This window comes from Gadus chalcogrammus, chromosome 18, assembly GCF_026213295.1.
Source record: "Gadus chalcogrammus isolate NIFS_2021 chromosome 18, NIFS_Gcha_1.0, whole genome shotgun sequence".
Lineage (NCBI taxonomy): Eukaryota > Metazoa > Chordata > Actinopteri > Gadiformes > Gadidae > Gadus > Gadus chalcogrammus.
The window spans coordinates 5,371,801-5,394,919 of NC_079429.1; the positions used below are offsets into that span (position 1 = coordinate 5,371,801).

The 23,119-nt window shown below is 47.7% G+C and overlaps 1 protein-coding gene across 1 annotated transcript; it reads left to right on the top strand.

The window, feature by feature from the left end:
• The first annotated feature begins 23 nt into the window (after window positions 1–23).
• On the top strand, window positions 24–22,151 carry uts2r2 (urotensin-2 receptor 2). Its single transcript, XM_056577449.1, has 9 exons — window positions 24–180; window positions 577–803; window positions 3,184–3,259; window positions 4,117–4,159; window positions 4,780–4,844; window positions 5,863–5,919; window positions 7,073–7,226; window positions 15,392–15,515; window positions 20,853–22,151. The coding sequence occupies exons 1-9, from the start codon at window positions 113–115 to the stop codon at window positions 20,987–20,989; spliced, it is 951 nt and encodes a 316-aa protein (XP_056433424.1). The 5' UTR covers window positions 24–112; the 3' UTR covers window positions 20,990–22,151.
• The last annotated feature ends 968 nt before the right edge of the window (window positions 22,152–23,119 follow it).

Here is a 23,119-nt window from a genome sequence, read left to right on the forward strand (position 1 = left end):
GCTTCTACGCGGCACTCAGGAAGTAGGGTAGGACTAGGAGTAGGTGTTTCTCTGTGCATGCTCTTTGAACACATCCATGGGGTGCATATGCTTCACACGTCTCTAAGGTACGATGACCATACAGCGGCGAAGCAACCCCAAAGCCCCAGACGCCAACGGGATTGAGAAGAAGATCAAGAGGCAAGTGATTTTATGAGGGCAGCATACGGATGTGTCGCCTGGCCAGCTGCAGACGCCCTGGACGCGCTCATGGTTCCAAGGAGTTCAAGCTGTTCTGTGTTATTGATGTATTGCCTACACGGTGACGGAACACTAATGAATTGAGTCCGTGCCAAACCATAAAAATTCTTTAAATTAACGAACGAACGAAATGAATGAATGAATGAATGAAATCCATGCTGGGAAACTAGGGGCGTGCGTGTGTCTGCCTGCCTGCCTGCCTGACTGGATGTATGGTCAAAGCAACTGCTGACGTATCCTAACACCAAAGTAACATCCATCCATCAGTTATCCCTCTCCATTCCTAGCAGACTCCCACCTCTCCAACTTTCTCCTCTCTCTCCCCCCCCCCCCCAGGGGCAATGCTCTGAGGCAGGCGTCTGCATGGAGGGGGTCCCGTGTGCCCCTGCTGGTTCTGCTGGCGGGTCTGGTGGTGTGCGCGGCCGCAGCCTGGCTGGTCCTGGCCAGCAGGGACGCCGAGATCACAGAGACCCTGGCCGGGAAGGGCGAGCTGGTGGCCCCAGAGCCCCGTGTGTTCAGTGTCCCGTGCTCTGAAGACTACGACAACCACCAGCGCTACCCAGGTGGGGGTCACACATGGAGAGAAACGCTTGCACACTCACTCACTCACTCACTCCTTTACTCACTCACTCCTTCACTTGTTTACTTTTTCATTCAATCACTCACTCACTAATTTTTCACTCACTCCTTCACGCACTCACTTCTTCACTCACTCACTCTTTCACCCACCCCTTCACTCACTCCTTTACTCACCCCTTCAGTCACTCACTCACTCACTCACTCCTTCACTCGCTCCTTCACTCCTTCACTCACTCCTTCACTCCTTTACTCACTCACTCACTCAGTCCCGCCGCTGCTGTGTAAACGCTGCTGATTAGGAAGGCTGATTTACAGTATGTATAAGAGCTTTACTGTGTGTTCAGTTCAGCCGCTGTTTGTTCTTTGGTTTGGTTCAACCTGTCTGTGTTCAGTTCAGCCGCTGTTTGTTCTTTGGTTTGGTTCAACCTGTCTGTGTTCAGTTCAGCTGCTGGTTGTTCTTTGGTTTGGTTCAACCTGTCTGTGTTCGGTTCAGCGGGATGCTGTGTGTTATTTGGTTTGGTTCCATCTGTCTGTGTGGCTGGAGGTGATGTGGCCGCACAAGTGGGCAAATAAAACGCTGGTCAGAGTGGAGTGGGGTTCATCCTCTGAGCTGGTTGTCATGACAGGGTTTTGACCACTACATAATGGAGATTTAGTTACTGTAGTTTAGACAACATTAATTTAGTGTGTGTGTGTGTGTGTGTGTGTGTGTGTGTGTGTGTGTGTGTGTGTGTGTGTGTGTGTGTGTGTGTGTGTGTGTGTGTGTGTGTGTGTGTGTGTGGAATAGTAGTATAATAAATACAAAGTTGCAAGCAGGTGACATGTGAGCAGGGAGGTCGCTGTCAAGGTTAAGCAGGTGGCTGAATGTGTGGCAGTGCACTGCAGTACTTTGTTGCAGGGCTGCTGTACGCATGGTCCTGGGGGGGGGGTGAGGCACTCAGATTTGATAAGCCGTATCCTGGTCCATGTCATTCTGCACGCACGCACACACACACACACACACACACACACACACACACACACACACACACACACACACACACACACACACACACACACACACACACACACACACACACACACACACACACACACACACACACACACACAGCTCTTCAGATGTTAGATGAAGCAATTTCAATATGCATTCCGAATGCAGCAGCTGCTCATTTGAGACGAGGCCATATTGGCCACGATTCTGCTGGATTTCCCCTAACACTGCCACCAACATCAAATATAAAATGCATTCCCCTCTTCCTCCTCCTCCTCCTCTATATTCCCTTTCAGATTGAAACACGTCTGTGTAGTTTAGCTTCGGACCATAGAAGCGATAGAAGAGAATGGTTTGCCAGTTGCCTGGTGAATTACTAACCAAGGAAAAAAGTTATTCAAAGTGCTTCACTTTCCATTGCAGCCAGCTATCACTTTTTAGGTTAAAAATTAATTAAAACGGTGAGCCCCTCTAAAGAAGAAAATCCATTCACCAAAACCGTCCGTTTTTCTCTCTAAAGTGATTGTTCTTTGGGGAATAAATGAGAAACTCAAGTGTTGAACTAAAGTGATGGCTGCACTGAGGAGGATTTCATGGTGCAGGTGGGAATTAAGGTTCAGTGTAATTAATTGATATTCAGAACACAGAACTGCACGTCATCTGCAATAAGAAAAAAATAGACATAAACAGTAATCGATTTCAAAGACTGAAAGCCTTAAAAAAAATTATCCATTTGAGTATTCCACATCTGATAAATATTTAATCTTCCTTGTGTGACGGTGAGTCTGTTCTGAAGGTTAGAACGTTGGGTCCTCCTGCATTAGTCCGAGCAACGATCACTTTCTGGGACTGGCAGGCGGCCCAGAATGCTTTGCCCCTCTTGGCTGACCTCCACTGGACTCCATTGACTTTCTTTAGCCTTTTCCTCCCCTTCTCTATCGCTCCCTTCACTCTGTGCTCGGGGCCCTCTGTGAAGCCCGCTAATACACTTTAATCCTGGTCATATCTGCTCCAAGGTCCCCTGCTGTTGTTGCTATGAATGGTTATCCTAATGTCTCGGCTCTTTGGATGACACGATTACAGCAAAGCATCAGATGTAAGAAGGTACTTCATCAACCCTGGACAAAAAAATCGAGGATATTGAATGCATTTATTTTTACTTCATGATGACCGCCCAGTGGTTGATGTCATATAATCAACAGTTGCATGCAGAGAGGACGCTAGTAGGATTAAAAGACGGACTTGTTCAGAGTTCATCTAGTGTCTGCATAGCCCCCCCCTTCCTTTGGCTGATATCAGCCAGACACCGTTGACTCCCTGCAGTGCCTCCAGTCTTGTGATTTCTGCTAAGCTCTTGTCCCTGTTTTTCCCAGGTTGCACCCCGTTGAAGTGTGGGCGGGCCGTCACGGACGCCGTGGTAACGAGAGAGGAGGCGCAGATGCTCAGGAGGTAAACGCTGTGCTCCCGTAGCGGGCGCCGTTTGGTAGCATAGTGCAAAATTACAAGCCTATATCTCAAATAACAAAGTGGATGCAGTTTGCCCGTCTGAACCGTGGCCTCTCTCCAATGCTGGCCCGGCCTTAAAGGGGTACACGCATTAATTCTCTCAAGTCTGTTTTGGACCGGTGGTTTTGCCATTGTTTACTTTAGGAACATGGTGGTTGATTATTTTGTTACGTTTACTTCTGTTAAACCAGTTTTAAGGCCGACCAATGCCATTCTAGCCTCCCTTCCAAGCTTAACATGTCCCGCCATATATCTAATACTGCTCCTTCTCAAAATGTTCTCTCATCTGCCCTCCGAGATTTCCATGTCCATGTGATGCAGTAGGAGAGTGAGGAACATGACCCTGGGGTCGCGGTTCCAGTCCGGTTAGACCGAGGATTATTGCAGAAATGTGATGAAACGTTGAAACTCTTTCTCGTAGAGACATGTCTGATGATGATTTGGCAAACCTGATTTTATGACACACCTATGCCATTTTACGATATTTGCCAAGCTCATTATTTACAACAAGTTTGAATGACTCCTCCTCCTCAAAACATGGCCAGATCTTCACTGGTCATGATAACTTCCTGTAGTCAAGCTGTAGACAAAGGTCATGTGTGTTGGTGGTTAAATTCTGACCACAACCAAACATTGAGTCAGAAATTTCATGAAATACCGAAGACAGGTTGTAGATGTTTAAAAATGGTATCATCAATCTATGATATTTGGCATTATGCCATGGTCACCCAAAGGTGGACCCAGTTATCGTTTCTTGCAGCTGTATTTATGTTTGTTTCCCTCTTGTTTCTGCACCCCAGGCTGGCAGAGAGAGGGCTGTCTCTGGCCGGCTCAGAGGGAGGAGTAAGTATAAAATCATCATAAAAGTATTAATGATAATACACTAAGAAAACTTATCCTAAGACTTGGTTGAATGGATGCCTGAGTAAGGTCAATACATCACAATAGGCTATAGGAAATGAATCCCTGAAAAGATAGTCATTCTGTGTTTTTCTCAGCTAGAAATTGGAGGAATAGATTTAATTTGTATATGCATCAGTGAGTGTGAGTGTATACTACACTTCTACCTGTAGTAGCATTGTCCTGCCCCTAGGTGGCAGGCTTGTTCAACGAGCATCCGGCTCCGCTTAGTTTACCCCATAGATGAGCCGTGTTGCGCTCTGCCTTCTCGCGCTGTGGCTCCCGGTATGTTCGGACCACAGCCAATTAAAGTGTTGTTTATGGTCCGTGAGGTTGCTAGGCTTGAGAGAGAGGGCCCAACTCGAACTAAGGATTACATTTAGAGGTGTCTGGCCTAGCACTCAACATGCAATAACAAGCAAAGGGTGTTGGAAAGGTCATCCTGTACGTGGTGTTTTGTGGCAGTCAGCGTATTCAACATTTGTATTGCTATTTGCTATTTAATTGAGGGTGTTTATTTGTTGAATGTTTGTTGTTTATGACCTATTTTTTGGTCCACTCAGGCCTCCATCCTCGACTTGCACTCTGGGGCCTTGTCAATGGGCAAGCAGTTTGTTAATATCTATAGGTGAGCCACGCACGCATGCACGCACGCACTCGCGCACGCACGCACACATAGACACTCTTCCCCTTATTGTATACACTGTAGGTGGGCATGTTGCAAACTTAATAATAATAATAATACATTTAATTTAGAGGCGCCTTTCAAGACACCCAAGGTCACCTTACAGAGCATATAGTCATCGATATGCTTCTCTTCTTCCTCGTTGTTACATCATCTTTGTTTAGCTTCCACTCTGCACTAAATGGATTTATCGCTCTTCCCACTCACAGGCACAATTGTATAGATTGTACACTCTGCACTGATGCATACCCACACAAATAGGCACATTTTTCATATAGAAGTTATGCATCATATTTGTCCGGCCTTGGGAGCTACGGTCTCTCGCCAGTGACCGGATCATATGCCCCCCGTCCTCTTTTCTCCTCTCCTCTCCCCTCTCTCCTCTCCTCTCCCCTCTCTCCTCTCCTCTCCTCTCCTCTCTCCTCTTTCCCTCCAGTCCTGTCCTCTCTTATCAATTCCCCTCCTCTTTTCCTCTCCTCCCTTCACCTCTTCTCTTTTTTCTCCTACTCTCCTCTCCTCTCCTCTCCTCTCCTCTCCTCTCCTCTCCTCTCCTCTCCTCCCTTCTCCCTTCTCTCTTCTCTCTCCTCTCTCCTCTCCTCTCCTCTCCTCTCCTCTCCTCTTCTGTCCTCTCCTCTTCAACTCCTTTCCACTCCGCTCCGCTTCTCATCAACTCCTTTCCTTACCCTTGAGTCACTTCTGGGTCAAAACCAAAACTGACTCTCCAGAGACCAGCTGAGCGTGCCGGTTCCCTCAGTGCCCCCTGCTGGGGACACTACCACACTGTATATGTCACTCATCGAACTATGACACTTCGTCCGCCATATTGTGCTTGCCTGCTCACCAACTGGTGGCCTGTTGGGTAATTATGCATCGTGTTCAGAATACTGAGGCGGGCGGCTGACGGAACTTAAGTTTTCTCTGGTGTGTGTGTGTGTGTGTGTGTCCTTGTTGGGGTTCTCAGGTACTTTGGCGAGCAGATCGGCGAGGTGTTCACCCAGGAGGACTTCCAGCTCTACAGGTGAACCTCCAGCTTCCTTCTCAGAACCATTCACGCCTTTTCTGAAGTTCCAACATTACTTAAACAAGGGGCGCCTTTATATGCCATCTAGTCTTGCAAAGCCAGACCAAACTACATCAAGTAGAATGGTCTGGAGCCACGCTACCTCGAGCCGTCTATCCGTGGGGAAACTGGGCGGGCCTGTTTTTATTTCTTTAAACCAATCACAATCGTCTAGGGCGGGGCTAAGCCCGGGAAGCAGCAGCGGTGTCCATGCAAAATAGAACATCTTTCTTCCTCAGCAAAATGCTGTAGGCAAATCTTTTGCAGTTCTTTGCAATTTTCGACGGAAAGAGCCAAACATGCCAACTTTACAGCGCCGTCAAAGTCCTCTTCAAAACTCGCCATACTGCCTAGTTTCCGAGTTTGAGGGGGAGCAATCGGAAGGGGAGGAGTCGCGGCCAAATCCGACGCTAGGCAATAGACGCTGTCCACTTCCGTTCAGCCAGACTATATGCCATCTGAAATTCAAAGGAAAGGTTACCACACTAATTGCATAGCTTTCTAACAGCTGGTCGGAATATTCCTATTTTTTACATTATAGCTCTATTTTAGAGTGTGTGTGTGTGTGTGTGTGTGTGTGTGTGTGTGTGTGTGTGTGTGTGTGTGTGTGTGTGTGTGTGTGTGTGTGTGTGTGTGTGTGTGTGTGTGTGCCAAGAAGTGCACACGACTGTACTCTGCTATATAACTAGCTTAAGTGCTTTTTGAAGTTCTAGTGTGTGTGTGTATACGTATACGTGCACCTACCAGCTTCTGCCAAAAATACTCAAGAGTCACTTTGTCCAGAGTTCACCTAGTAGATGATGTACCCCCCCCCTCCCAGAGCCCTCTTACGAACTAACTGTATGTTGTATGACCGGGCACTTAAAAAAAGGGATTGTGTAGCGTCTTACCCTAGCTGTCTTTGTTGTATACGGGGAATGGGTTAACCTAGGGACTTTTAGAGCTTGGCACTTGGTTCTATAAACATCCTTACTGTACCGACAGAGATAAATTGTTTCTCTTTCATCTGATTAATGTACTTATTGTAAGTCACTTTGGATTAAGCGTCTGCTAGCTGTTGAGGGCCTTAATGTAAATGATAATGTCTGGGTTTGTCGCGTGTTTTGCGCAGCGACGTGCGCGCCCGCATCCAGGCAGTGGTGGCGGAGACGTTCGGTCTGGACCCGGCGCTCATGTTCCTCACCAAGCCCACCTTCTTCTCCCGGATCAACAGCACGGTCGCCCAGACGCAGCACGACGAGTACTGGCACCCGCACATCGACAAGGTGACGCGCGCGCACACACAGACGCAGACGCGCGCACGCACACGCACGGACACTCACTCCACTGCATGCACACATTGTGCATCCGCCTCATACACAATCCGACTCTCCCTCTCACACACACACACACACACACAGCCCTGTGTTTAACCTTAAGACCAGATGGGCTCGAGGGCGGGTGGAAATGAGAACCGAACGCTGATCATCATCAGAATAACCGAGTGGGAGGTTCCTCCCAGGGCGGTTAAAGCTAGAGGAGGCCATTTATTTTTGAGGCATTTTTTGTCCTGTTTCTTGATGTTCCCTTTACATCCCGACAGAAATCCATAAATCAGAAGCTCTGACAATATAATGGAACAGATCCGGTGTCTGTGACCGTTGAAGCCTTGTTACAAGCCGGTCCTATCGCTTAATTCGGCCAGAATGAGCTGATTGGATGGTCTGCCTGTCTGTCTACCTACCTTGCCGGCTTCCTGCGCACTCTACCTGTGACTCTTCCACAAGGCGAGATGTGTGTTGGTTTTGGTTTTTCAATGTTGGTTACTCTCAGAGTCGATCTTACTTTGGCTGGTTTCTCCACATCGCTTACCCTCGCTTTAAAGCTGACATCCACAGCAGAGAAAAAACAAACTGTCCTTGGACTGTCAGCAGCACATAGTCACGTCACCGATGTCTGCATCCACTACAAAGGCTAATGTCGCAAGTCTGTGGTACACTGCGAAAAATAATCTGCCTGTCAAAACAAGAAATTCTGCAGACACACCACACTAATCCTTACAGCAGGCATGTATTGAGACATTTCTACTTTATTTCTACTTTAAAGAAAACAAATCGAATTCACTAGGAACCCATTCCTCTTGAAATAACGATGCGATACATTTCTCATTACTCTGTCTGGGCTGTGAAATGGATCAGTGAAAAACACGGCTTGGCTGCCGACGTCAGGGACTGAACCACGGACCTGACGGTTATTTGCATTTGTTAAACCAACACTTTGCTCATTCAACCAGGAAGATGCAAGCCAATAAGAATGACTCGACGAGATGAAAGTCATTAAATAAGGAGACCACTTTAAACCCTCATTTATAGAAACAAGACTATTCTCTTCCTTATTAAATTTTCACCTGCCAGGATGCAGTCCAGACAGAGGAGTTTGGGGGGGGGGGGGGGGGGGGGGGGTTCAGTGTGTAGCAGGCTGTTTGGCGTTCATAGAGCGTAGTGGTCAGGCCGGACGGGCAGTTTGAACGTGGCCATTCCCAGCACAATAGGAGAGTACCGTTCAGTGGCTCGACTGGGATTCGAGCCATCACCAGTAGTAAGTAGCCAGTAGCCAGTGCAGCGTGTGATCAGCCCAGTGGTCTAGTTGGCAGTGTGTCTCATCAACTTAGCTGTCAGTTCGGACGACTTTAGGGTCATCTGGGCACCAGCTTCTCGTTGCTGCTCCTTCATCAATACTTAATTTCACTTTTAACTTCGAAGATTTAATCTTAATCTTAATGTATTCGTACAAGAAAGCTGGAGACGGACGTGATTACATTTTTTTTGGAAATGCAAGATATTGAACGAACCAGACATCCATAGAATAGTAATGCAGTACAACTTTCTGAAACTTGATGAATATCAGATTCTCCTAATTGATTTTTTAAAGTTGGTAATGGACGATCATTTATGTGTGTTTGCAGATAATCCGTTGCCATATGACGGCCTTTTAGCAATAAAACATGATCACAATGAATTTCTTTACAATAAGTTAGTTACAGTCTACAAATTAAGAAACTTATCGACCCCAGACGGAAAATTTGGGTTAAAATTACAAATGTAAATGTAAATGTACTGCATTTATATAGCGCTTTTCTGACCATCGGCCACCCAAAGCGCTTTACAATGTTGCCTCACATTCACCATTCACACACACATTCACACACCGACGGCGGAGTCAACCATGCAAGGTGACAGCCAGCTCGTCGGGAGCTAACAGTCAGGGTTAGGTGCCTTGCTCAAGGACACCTCGACACTCAGCTAGGAGGAGCCGGGGATTGAACCAGCAACCTTCAGGTTACCAGCCAACCCGCTCTACCTCCTGAGCTACTGCCGCCCACTAGAGCAGGGGTCTCAAACTCGCGGTCCGGGGGCCAATTAAGGCCCGTGGGCTGATATTTTGTGGCCCCCTACTTGACCTCAAAGTTTAGTGTTGGTGCGGCCAAAAACCAGTGGCGACAAAAAAATAACAAAGGACGCTAAAATGTCACGGTTTCCACCAACCGCTATGAAATGTCCCCTGTAGTCAGCGATTACATAGCCAACGTGATCTAATTATAGCCCGATCATTAACTTGGATTGGGTCGGTCGTGCTCCCCTGCAGTAGAGTGTGAGGAGCTGGTGTCCGCTGGAGGAATGTAGCGGCGGTGTGATGGTGGGCGTCTGAGGCTCTCCCACCAGGGTGCCGGCGACAGGTGGCAGGGAGCTGTGGGAGGCAGCGCTGGATTCATAGGTCTGGGAATCGATGTGGTGGAAATGATTCGAAAGATTTTATGGAAATGTCCACTTGCTTACACACTTTCTATGGATTGAGTTGTCGGTTGTATCTCCCACTGTTTTGTTTTGAGCTGGTTTTGTTTTGTGCCGCAAGGCAATTCCACCTGCATTGTCTGTGTTGTCGTTCAGTATTTGGAATGGAAGGTATTTGGATTGAGGGCGATGCAGAGACGGTGGCTGTTGTGACGCCAGAGAGCCTTTAAAAAGCTTTGGGGAGTGTTGTTGGAGTATTGTTGAGTATGCATGGGTGTGTCTGTGTCTGTGTCCTTGTGCTTATATGTGTGGTATTATGTTTAGTATTTACTTTTTTTATGTTTGTCATTATATGTAAGGACCCCCTCGAAAATGAGATGGTGCTTCTCAAGGGGCTAGCCTTGAAATAAAGAAATAGTTACGGCAGGTGAACGTCCTTGAGGGCCCCCCTTCTGCCCGCCCAGTATCTGAGTCACAGTCGGTCACAGTCAAAGTTTTTTTTATTGATAAAAATGTCTTGAACTTGAATAGAATGTCTATTTCCCTCGCTGAACATCCTGTGGGTGCCGAAAGTAAAAATCTTGGTATCAGCTCTTACAGCTTACTTTCCCTCCTTTCCTTCCTTTCTTCTACTTCTCTCTCGGTTCCCCTTCGGTCCTCTCTCGGTCCTCTCCCGTCCTCTCTCGGTTCTCTCGGTTCCCCCTCTGTTCTCTCGGTTCCCCCTCTGTTCTCTCGGTTCTCCCTCGGTCCTCTCTCGGTCCTCTCCCGTCCTCTCTCGGTTCTCTCGGTTCCCCCTCTGTTCTCTCGGTTCCCCCACTGTTCTCTCGGTTCCCCCTATGTTCTCTCAGTTCTCCCTCGGTTCCCCTCTGTCTCTCTCAACTCTCCCTCGGTTCTCCCTTGGTTCTCTCTCTGTCCCTCTCGGTTCCCTCTCTGTTCCCCCTCTCTTCCGCCTCCATTCTCCCTCTGTTCCCCCTCAGTTCTCTCGGTTCTCTCGGTTCCCCCTCGGTTCTCTCGGTTCCCCTCCTGTCCCAGCGGCTCAAGCGGCCGTCGTGCTTTGAAGAGCAGTCGGGTGATTAGCACACAGACAACACCTGCTCTGCCCCCCCCCCCCTCCCCCCCCTCACTCGTCCAATCAGCCCCCAGTGACCACACCCCCACTTACCGAACCCCCCCCACAAACACACTCATGACTAGTCAACAATTAAGCCCTGATTACCGCTCCCTCAGCTGGGCGAGCCGCTCCCAGGCTCCGCCCACGCCGCCCGGTGGATTCCCACGGGGGACTCCGTGGAAGAGGCACCGGGCTCACTCTGTCTCTCGGCCGTAGCGCTGCAGATTAGTCCCTCACAGGCCGAAGCCCCGTGGTTGTCAGTGCGCTCCCAGCCGGCGTCTCCACTCCCTATCAGATTCAGCCCTTGCCTCGTCATCGCATTCCCCCCCCCCCCGACACAGATCAGCGCTCAACCGCGAGGCTGAGATAGCAAAACAACCCCTCAGACTGTCAAACCCCCCCAGATGGAAGGAGCCCTCCTCAAGTAACCTATCCAACCCAACATCTCATTCTGAAGACAGCCTCTGAACACTGCAATGCGGACACTAAACCAACACCAGCCTCACAGTTCAGAGCAATCCCATGCATAATGCACTGCAGTAGGAACGCGCCTGCACGTCTTTCTATGTATTGAGTTATCGGTTGTATCTCCAACTGTTCAGGTGTTGTTTACAGCAGATACGCCGCAAGGCCATTCCTCCTGCATTGTCTGCGTTGTCGTTGAGCTTCTGAATGGAATTGGATTGAGGGCGATGCAGAGGCCGTGGGTGTTGTGAAGTCAGTGAGCCTTTAAAGCCCACGCGCATATTTCAGCGGTTAGCCTTGCAGTGGAACACTACAACAAACCCCTACAACAAACAACAAAGCTACACGCATGACCATGAGTGCAAAAATACTTGAACTTAAAAGTTGAAATGGCCATCAGTTAAATATCTTCAAGGAATCAAACGTCATTCGAATTTCGAACGTCATTCGAACACGGAAACAGGTACATGTCAAGATTCGTGTTGTTGAGGTCTTGATGAATCTGACCTGTGCTGTTTGAATAATTTTATTTTCTGTGAGACTTCAGTATGGGTTCAAGGACACGGTTCCCTACGGGGACGTTCAAGTATCTAATCTTATCGTGTCATTCATAACAAATATGATACAATACGCATCTTCCCACAAGGTACCAGCCACAGCCAGCAGAGAGTGGAGCTTTTCCTCTTCCTGACCTCCCCCCCCCCCCCCCCGCAATTAAAACCGCCGTCCACGTTTGCCAGCAGAAGGTTGAATAGAAGCGATCCGTCAGAGGCCGGTTTGGCACTGCCCCAACGAGCCAACGATCGCCGAACCAGCAGAAACAGTGGCACTATGTTTAACCTCCCGCTGCTAAACGGAGACATGGACACGCGCTGCCCCCGGATTACACGGACCATCAGAGAGTGGGCGGGCGCTCCAGATAGAAACAAACGGCCTGTCTGATGTGCAATCATCGCTGACCTTTGGGGACGGGGAAAGGGCAGCAAACGCAACACAAACTGCAGGCTAAACTGAGACGATGTACGTTGTTCTGAGACATTGGATGTACATCATTACCTAATGACATATTTTGGTATGTAGACGTTTACCAATAGGGTAGGGAGTTTTATAATTCATATTTTTATACATTTTACATTTATATTTTACTATGGTAACATTATTATTTGTCCTTTTCAGTTATTATCCTATGGCAGTGTGAAAGTTGGCAGATCTCCCACGTCAATAAAGTTACAATAAGCATTTTTTAATTGACTTGGAGAGGGGGAGGAGAGACTGAGAGAGGCTGAGAAGGTGAGATGAAGAAAGAGGGCTATAGAGCCATGGAGAGAGAGAGAGGCAGATCTACAGCTTGAGAGGGAATGGAGAGAGATGGAGGGATCAGAGTGTTGAGGAGGATGGAGGGATGGTGAGAGAGAGAGAGAGAGAGGGGTTTCGACAATAAAGAGGGCTATAGAGCCATGGAGAGAGATGCTGACATACACTTTGAGCGGGATGGTTAGAGATGGAGGGATGAGAGCGTTAATGAGGATGGAGAGATGGAGAAAGTTAGACGAGAGAGGGAGGGCGAGAGCTAGGTGCTGTCCGCAGGCAGAGGCGTCTCTCCCCCCCCCCCCCTCCCCCCCTTACCCTCTGCTCCCCGTCGTCCTGACAGCTGCTGAGATTGGAATTCAAAAAGCCCCCCCAAACACGCACCTCAGTTTGGCCGGTCTAATTGCTCTCCTCGTAATTTAAATGCAAATTCCTTCAGACGTCTTTAGCGGCATATTCCCCCGCTCATCCATCACGACGTCATTGTCTCCGCGACGGAGCTTATCGCCGGCCCGCTGGACCGAGGGTGGAGGAGGGAGGGGTTTTGGGGGGGGGGGGCAGTTATTGACCTCATGGATGGTGACTCAGAGGTCAGACTCTGAGTTACCTCATGGATGGTGACTCAGACTCTAGACTCTTACTCACTTATGTTTGCTGTGTGTCCTTGCACTTAAAAATAGTACGGAGCATCGTGTAGTTCAGTTCAGTTCAGTTTAACTTTATTGTCCTAAAAAGGGAAACATCTTCTCCTAGCTGTGTTGTCTACGGGGAATGGGTTAACCTAGTGATTGTTAGTGCTTGGCACTTGGTTCTATGAACATCCTTACTGTGCCGACATGTTGTTGTTTCTCTTTCTTCTGACAAATGTACTAAAGGCCGATATATGCTCTGTTTTAGACGTAACGCGTAAGCACGTAAGATACATTGCGCGGTAAAATATCCCCCCTTACGTGCTTTAGTGCGTCGGCCAAAATTCCTGACTATGCCACTAAAACACTACGGCCCTACGCAGCTCGCAAAGACTGTGATTGGCCAGCTAACCACATCCTTTCAGGAGTCTCACATTTCCGGTTTTACAGCATAATAGCGCCATTTTTAAAAGGCTGTGACGGAAGCGAATGAAGAATTTTGAAGAAGGAGAAGAAGAAAACACAAGAACAAATTATGATAATTATAAATATAAACAAGCCAGCGATTTCCACTTCCACGCCCACAGATTCGTTCGTTGCTCCCCCTACTGTTCTGGCGGAGAATCCCCTTGCAACACGCGCAATCCTTAAGGAACCTTAAAGGAACCGTAAATCAAAACTTGTCTAAAACAAGTCCCTTGTGTAAATTACGTGCTTACCTCTCTGCGTCTAAAACGACCCTAAATCGGCCTTTAGGATGAAAGCGTCTGCTAAATGCGTTTTATTATTCTTTTTTCGTTGCTGTTGGACCTCACGTGAACAGTTGGTGAAACAATGAGCTCACGGCTCCGATCAGACCTCAGTACTGCTGTGTGTGTGATGTTGAACCCAAAGTACAGGCAGGAAAACCAGATCCAACTTTCTCTGTGTCTCCACCAAAATCAAGGAGACGTTTTGTTACAACAGAACCGCAGACCATTGCATGAACCCTGGGCCAAACCAATCGACACCCGAACTGCAGTTCTGAAGGACTGTGGGTTCGCTCTCTCACTCTGAGGCCGGCGTTCAGACCTTCCAACCTTTCTTCATATCGGGGAGTCCTTGTTCCTGCCAAGGCGCTCCGGTCCACTTTCCAATTCACCCCCTGGCTCCTCATCACACAACGACTAACCAGTGTGTGTCTCTGTATCTGTCTGTGTTTGTCTCTCTGTTTCTGTATGTGTCTCTCTCTGTTTTTGTGTGTTTGCCTGCGAGTCTCTTTGTGTGTGTGTGTGTGTGTGTGTGTGTGTGTGTGTGTGTGTGTGTGTGTGTGTGTGTGTGTGTGTGTGTGTGTGTGTGTGTGTGTGTGTGTGTGTGTGTGTGTGTGTGTGTGTGTGTGTGTGTTCGAGTCTCTATTTCTTTGTGTTTCTGTGTGCGTGTCTCTGTTTTTGTGTGTGTGCTAGTCTCTCTCTATTTCTGTGTGTGTCTCTCTCGATTTGTGTGTGTCTGTGTGTGTGTCTCTCTCCCTCTCTATTTCTGTGTGTCTCCCTCTCTGTTTGTGTGTCTCTCTGTTTCTGTGTGTGTGTGTGTGTCTCTCTCTCTCTCTCTGTGTGTGCCTCTATTTCTGTGTGTGTGTGTGTGTGTGTGTGTCTCTCTCTCTGTTTGTGTTTGTGTGTGTGTGTGTGTGTGTGTGTGTGTGTGTGTGTGTGTGTGTGTGTGTGTGTGTGTGTGTGTGTGTGTGTGTGTGTGTGTGTGTGTGTGTGTGTGTGTGTGTGTGTGTGTGTGTCTGTCTCTCTGTTTCTGTGTGTGTGTCTCGCTCTCTCTGTGTGTGTGTGTCTGTGTGTGCGCTCCCCCACCCTCAGACGTTGTGTTCCTCCTGGGTGCTCATCAAGCTCCTGATTGGGCTAATCGATGCACCTCGGCTGTCTGGATCATGTGTCCGGCTGAGGCGCTTAGTGTCGTCTGTTCCCCTGGCTCGTTCAGCTCTCCTCTCCTATGCACACCTTTATTTATTAGAGACGTTTCCCCATTGAAACCATTAGGAAGCCTAATGACATTTCCTCATTGGTGCTGAAATCTGTCTGTCTGTCTGTCCGTCCGTCTGTCCGTCTTTCTTTCTCTTTCTCTTTCTCTTTTAAACCAGTTCTGTCTCCGTCCCTTCCCCCCAGGTGACCTATGGATCCTTCGACTACACCTCCCTCCTCTACCTGTCGGACTACGGCTCTGACTTCGGCGGCGGGCGGTTCATCTTCATGGACGCCAGTGGGAACCGGACGGTGGAACCACGCACAGGTCAGCCCGTGTTCCCTGGACGCTCCTTAGAGCTGGTGGAGGAATGCATTATTTAGGACGAGGATAATGAATTTTGCCCCCCGGTGGAAACCTGGTCACCGACGTCCAGTTAGATCTTTATAATTGGACGCATGTAGATGGATCAGCGTCGGGGTCATCGATCAATCGGTTAATTTACTTTCATATCAATTATAGCTCTTTTTCTACTGGTTTGTATCGTTTCCATTCATTTGTGTTTCAGTCGTTTATTATTTCTGATATATAGGGAAGGCCAATTTATTTTGTTAGTCATTTGGGGACAGAAATATTTTTGGCCATCATCTTCATCACCTTCATCCATTTACCAATTACCAACGTCCAATCATCACACAGTAATACAACGACTGTGAAATAAAATTATAAACGCTTTGGCGATACAATATGCATCTTCCCTTAGTAGCTTGTTTTTGTTGTGGATTAAGTCTTAACAACACTTGGCTGTCCTAGTTGGACTCTAGACCAAGGGGAGACCGCCTGATTTGAGTTCACCTTCTCGTAGGTCTTTTTCAACAAATGTTTGGACCAATCAGAGCGGGGGGCCGGGAGTTTACATTCAAGACGAAGCAAGCGGAGAGTAAATAAATAAGAAACGATGATGGAGACGAGGAAGGAGTAGCAATTTACCTAAAATACACAATGAAACGGACTGAATGACAACGTTAAAAGATGAACAGAAGTCTTTACTCAGAGGAGAATATGATTCGGTTGGGCTGTCAAGTTCTGGTCAGTGATCGATTGGTTTCTCGATATGCACTCTTTATCCATTACTTTCGCGGGCGGGAGGGACAAATGCAGACTAATGTATTACATTTGAGTGATAGGCTATATAATGTTAGGAATTACATTATTTATTATTAAAATGAATACGAATTCGGTTCATTAGCATTTTCGCTCAAGATAAAATATTTGAACTTTAACACATATTCCGCTTGATGCTGAATCGCGCGAGTGGAATATTCGCTTTGCTTTTGATGTGAACGCATCTTAATGCTGCACCCATATTGGGAAATCTGTTGCTTCGTGGCCGAGGCCCGTCCGATTTTCACGGCTCAACACAAGTGGGCATCTGGGTGGTGAAGAGACGACCGCAGGCAGGCTGAGTAGGACAAAGACCTGTGAAGTGTGACTGGAGACCCAGGCTATTCAACCCTCTCTGAAGGATGGCACCAAGGACAGGGTACCCGCGTGTTCTCTGAAATACTCAATCAGCATTGATTGATATTCTGGGGGCATCCTGAAGTGAAGCCAGTTCAGATCAAGACAGTTGTAGCTACAGGGGTTGACTCAGTTTTTCTGTGATGAGTGAATGATTGAACCTTTCGTGCGTCGCTGAAGGAGTACGGCCAAGAAAACTTTTCTATTGAGGACTGACGATGGATATGATTTTAGATAAACCTTTGACTCGCTCTTCGTTTGAGCTTCGTTAAACAGAATCTACTGGCGAGAGTGCAATATCAGGACATCTTGGTGTCTCTCTCTATGGGGGGCTGCTTTGACAAAGCACAGACTTGGCTCCTAATTAGTTTGCTCATCAAATACACTCTTATTTTGGTGCACTTACAGAAAACAAAGAGGGCGTAATCCCGTGTAAAGCGCTGATCCTGGACCCCGCGGAGCAGACGGATTAGAAGACCTTAATTGAAAAGGCTCGTCGCGGGACGCCGTTTGTAATATTCGGGCGAAGCCGTTTAGAAACGGTTTGTTTAACCACGCAGAGGAGGGCGATGCAGGGAGGGAACCATGTTTAGCGCTGATTTATTTAAAGCCAAAATGTCATCACATTTACACTTACATTCTGGGCATTTAGCCGACGCTTTTATCCAAATATTTGTCAGAAGAAAGAAACAACAATATATAGCTGGCGTTACAGTAAGGATGTTCAAAGAACCAAGTGGCAAGCACTAACGATGGCTAGGTTATCCCATTCCCCGTATACAACAAAGACAGCTAGGATAAGACGCTGCACAATGCTCGGTTCTATTTTTAAGTGCCAGGGCGTACAATATAGAATAAGTGCGTGTGTGTGTGTGTGTGTGTGTGTGTGTGTGTGTGTGTGTGTGTGTGTGTGTGTGTGTGTGTGTGTGTGTGTGTGTGTGTGTGTGTGTGTGTGTGTGTGTGTGTGTGTGTGTGTGTGTGGGGGGGGGGGGGGGGGGGGGGGGGGAGGGTAAGTGGGGAGGCTATCCAGAGTGTAGGTGAACTCTGAACACGTGAGTCTCGAGTCTTTTGCAGAAGCTGGTGAGCAGTTCCATTGACCGCCTTGTGGCCGTGCATTAGTTTCTCCCCGTTTACCATCTGATTACGATCGACCTAGAGGCAGTGTGACTGTAGCTGAACCCCGTCTGATAGGGTCCTCCGAACGGAGACCTACTCCCACCACAAAGCCCGGTCCGCAAGACTGAGGAATGTCGCCTACTGATTACCCTTTTTGTCGGCTCGTAAAGCACAACATCAATCTTAAGTTTTCACTTGATGATCATCTAGAGGGGGAACGCTATTCCTCCAGCCAAAGGCGAACGCTCCCATCAATCCTCCACAACGGCCCGAGCCAGGGCTCCCTCTGGGATGCGAGGAGACGGCCTTCTTCTGTTTTTTCTGTCTTGAGAAGAAAATATCCATGGAACACACGCGCGTACCTAAGCAGAAGAAGTAGAGAGATACGAGCATCAAAGTGGAACCAAAGAAAGACTCGCTCACACGAGTCTTTGAAGCATCAGGCTGAGGAAGGCACAATGCAGGTTGTTCCACATACTACATTACCTTGTCGGTAATGGCCGGACGGAGCCTTTGATTCCAGAGATGGTTCTGATGGCGTGGGAGGCGGCGGCACTGTCCCGTCCTCTCTGACAGCCCCGGCCGGCCACATTGTAATGATCACGTTTATCTCCAAAGTGCGTCTGGCAGCCCTCCTCAGCCGTGTTTGAACAGGATTTCAATATTTGAGTTGAGTGAGTGAGCCCATCATTTGGGTTCCTCTCTGATGGCTGTCTCTCTCTCTCTGTCTCCGTCTCGCTCTCGCTCTCTCTCTGAGGGCCAGCATGTTCCAGGGATCATTAGCGTTAGATAGCTCTGCGAGGGATGGAGTCACGGGGAACTGCACTCCGTTGGTTCAGAGAGCTGAGGCGTGACATCAAGCAGCTGGCATCACAGCCCCCGCCGCCTCCGTTTAACAGCCTCAGTTACCAGCTCCTATCTTGACACGCACACGCACAAACAGAGAGACAGAGATACACAGACGCACACAAATAAACATACAGGCACAGGCACAGACACAAAGAGACACTCAGGCACAGAGAGACAGACAGACAGACACACACTCCCTAAAAATGGGGGCACAGCATACGGCAGGTGATTGACAGGTTTCTACTCACAACGACGTGTTGTGATCATAATCTGAATAGTTGTGTGTGTGTGTGTGTGTGTGCGCTCGCAGGTGTATGTGTGTGTGTGTTGTGTTAGGGCAGGTGTGTGTGTGTGTGGGCAGGTGTGTGTGTGTGTGTGTGTGTCATCGAGGCCTAGTAAAGGCCAGGGTTTCTGGACGGACTGTCTTGACGTCTTTGACCTGCTCGAGTGTCTCCCGCCATTAGGGTGACTGAGTTAACCGTCCTTCTTGTGGTCTCTGCCCCACAGGGACCTTCTCATTTCTATGGTTTATGGTCTGGACGATGGACGATGTATTGCTGATCTGTGTGCTGCCGTGGGCGAGAGAAAGCACATCCTGGGTCTTTTTGTGTCACAACTTCCTGTATTTATTCACATACTTTTTCATCTATTAATTTCACTGGAACAACCTCCAGCTGTTTCAGGTATTCAGAAAAGTAGAAAAAATAAATATACATTGTTAGGAAATGACAAACGACACAAAGGACTGACTACACTGAGTTGCAGCTAAACCAAGTGGATCAGACCCGCATGCCTACGATGAGTTCTTCCCATTCCTCGAATCACAAGCCAGAACTGAGGCGTTACAATGTCTGCACATGAAAATAACAACGCTATTGCTCCGGTAGGAACTGACATCAACTGAAATGAGTTCAATTCAGTGCTATGAATAGTACCAAATTAGTCCCAATGCTTTTTCCGACACTTCTATTCATTGAGGCATTTTCGACATGTTTCTAACCATTACCAGGAAGTTAATTTAGAAAATAAATAAATTTGCTGCACTATGATCATGGCAACTTTCACCTGTCGGTAACAAGTACTTTGAATTACAAAATACAAAATCGGTCCCAGTTCCCATTAATATGAGAGCGGTACGTTATCAATTCGGTCTATATTGCACACATACATTTTGTATTGAGTTATCAGTTGATTGACCATTTTTTAGCCAGGTTTCAATGTCGCAATGAGAAATACGTTCGTCATCATTTCAGAATGCGGGTCGCACAATATTTTAAAGTAGGAAAAAAAACCTTCACGGTTAGTGCAACATGCGACGCCTGAGCGAGAGCCTTCTGTCCAATCTACTGAACGTGAATGTTCACACTGAACACTGAAGCCATCAAAAGTGAATGAAGTTGATTCAGTTATTTTCGAACCTTAATCCCGTTTGTTAGGGATTATCTGTGAGGAACCGGGCTGCGTGCTGGCCATTGTTCCCCGTGCCTGTTGACTTTCTCGTGTTGTTTTCAGTTCGTCAGACGGATCCTCTCCGTGACTCTCCAGCCCGCTCTTTGTGTTTCACGGATTCCATTAATCTCCTGCTTTGCTGATTTCCCCTGACGTTGTGCGGGGGGGATAATGATTGCGTTGTTATCCGGAGAGGAACGACACGCAGCAAATTCGGGCACAATCCAGGCTTTATATACACATTCTTATAACGGGATATCTACTCCACGGTACAAAAACGTGATTTATTCTCTACACAAAAGATCCAAGCTTTTAAACTTGGCTTCCTCTGTGCTGTGAGTTTTTGGTTGCAAACACGCAAACAGAACCGAAAGTTCCTCTTTAAAGGTGGAATAAAAACGGTGTTGTTTCCCAGGATCTCAATGGGTCTGGTTGGTTCTGCTTTGGACCAAACTGTCCTCTACCGAAACAGCCTGCAGCTTATCTAGTTTGTCCAGTCCACCACTCCCCCTAGCCGGTGGTTTTAAATATTATGTAGAAATATGTTTATCTGTGACTCTCTGTCTCTCTTAAATATAAAAACATAAATCTGTATTTTGTAAAGTCGATTTTGACTCTTCACAGTTTCTCCTTTCTGGTGGATTCGAGAACTCAACAGCAGTGTTTTTTCTCTTCCCCTCCTGTCTCCCCCGTCTCCCCCCTCCACCCCTCCTCCCCTCCTCCCCTCAGGCCGTGTCTCCTTCTTCTCGTCGGGCTCGGAGAACCTGCATCGCGTGGAGCAGGTCACCTGGGGGACCCGCTTCGCCATCACCGTCTCCTTCACCTGCGACCCGGCCCACGCCATCACCGACCCTGCACTGCCCTGACGGCCGGCAGCATCATCACCATGACGACCACGACCCGACCACCGGTCTCGCCTTGCACACCCGCCCCCGCCCCACTCTTCCTCCTCCTTCTCCTCCTCCTCCTCCTCCATCGTCTGCAACTGGTCCTCCTCTTCCTCCTCGTGTCATGGCTAGCCTTTCCTCCTCTTCCTCCGCCTGCTGCTCCTCTTCCTCCTCCTCCTCCAGTCCGTCCAGCCCTAAAGCACAAAGAAGAGGAGGAGAGAGGGAGGAAGGGGGAGGAGGGGTACAAAGAGAAGGCAAATTGGGAAATAAATGAGTGAGCGAATAAAAGATGACAGAGAAGCGAGCAGTGGTTAATTAGGGTAGGGAGGAAGGAAGTGGCGAGGAGGAAAGGAAAAGGAGACCAGACAGGACACAGTGTGAGTTCTCTGCCTTGAATGTTCCTCTTCATAGCCAACGGATACCCATCGCGTTTCCTATATGGTTTCTTCGGTCATGATTGGTTGAGGGGTTGATTGTATGGATGCCAAGCGGATTATGTGATGCTGTTTAGTTGGGGAGCTTTGTGGTTTCTGATGGAGGCCGTGGGGAGCAGGTTTTAGGCTGCTGAGGCGTCTTTTGTACAGGGGCGGCCTTTTTTGTTTTTTACTAGGATTCAAGGGATGTTCTTTTTCGCTTCCTTTTTGTACACCAAACCTTCTTTCGTACCGTCTTTGTACACCATAGAACCACTAGTCCTAGGAAGGTTGTTTTTTTCAGCTTTTCCCTAACCGATTTCTTATATCTTGAATTACTTCATTTGTCGGGAAGGGAGGGCTTAATAGAAATCGCTTCCTGCGGAAATCGTTTTTATGACGGGGGCAGCGATGCGATGTGTCGTTTGGATTCGAGGGCCACTGTTTCCTGAAACCAGAGCTCTTCCCTCCTGAAGATGCAGCCATCAGCGCGATCGCGCCACTTGAACCGGCATCCAGGTCTTTTCTGAGGGACTCCATTACCCACAAGCGCTCTGGGATTTGTACAAGAGCACTTGTTGCCGCCAAAGGGGTCATCCGGGGGAGTGTGAAATAAATGGAGGTGAAAGTTAAAGTGGCTCGTCTCTTCGTACTTCTTTCTCTTATATTTTTACAGATCTGTTTATAACGCTGGATCTAATGCATTCCCTAATTTGTTATGGAAGTCTAGAAAATTTAAATCAATCGTTTTGTTTATGATTAAAACACGATTTTCTTTCATGGTGCGTGTACACAAAGGTAAGAAATTGTGTTCTTAAATGCCCTAAAAAAAAGCATTAAAAAAACATACTTTGAACTGCTGTTAAAAATATGTCTCATTAACATAAGATTGAGGAAATTATAGCAGGCCAGGTAGGGAAAAGTCTCTCTGAAAACAGTTTTTTTACTAGCCAGTGGCGGGTTATTGGTTTATGAATATTTTTGCTTTACGTAACCTATTAGCTGTGCAAATTAAGGCATACAGGCACATCAGCTACTCTCGTGTGTGAGTCCTCCTATTTATTGAATAAACAGCTATGTTACCACCTGTATTGTTAGTCTGATGACAAGCAGTCTCACTAGGAAATGAGCGAAATACGTTAAAGAGGTGTCTGTTCCTGGCACCTGCAGGCTGCAGATACCAGCTGCCTGCATATTTTTTTTGTTCTCGATGACTAAACATGGTGCTGAGTCTGGCACAGTTTGGGCGAGCAAACGCAATCAGTCCCACACGCAGGGAGGTCTCGTTTTAAACTTTGATGACTTGGCCAATCTCACACACCTAACAGGTTCGTGTTTCAAAAGGCCATTGGGTTCTGCAAAATCGAAATGGCCGATTGAACTACGCTGGCTGTGCCCGGTGCCCTTTTAAAAACTTCAGTTGGATTTCTAATTCAATACGCTGTCAAGGCCCAACTTATTCCAAGAGTGAGGCATGTCCTTCCCACACTTGGTTTTATTTTCCCCATACTTCCGTAGACAAAAAATCCACATGGGCGTCAATCATCTTTAATTATTAATACTCACCCAGTGGCACGCATCTTGCACACTTCTACCAAGTTTTACCGGTCGGAGTGGTGCAAGATAAACACTTGAAATCCGAAAAAAACTTGACACACTGAACACAATTGTGTTGTCACTGGAGTTGTGTCAAACC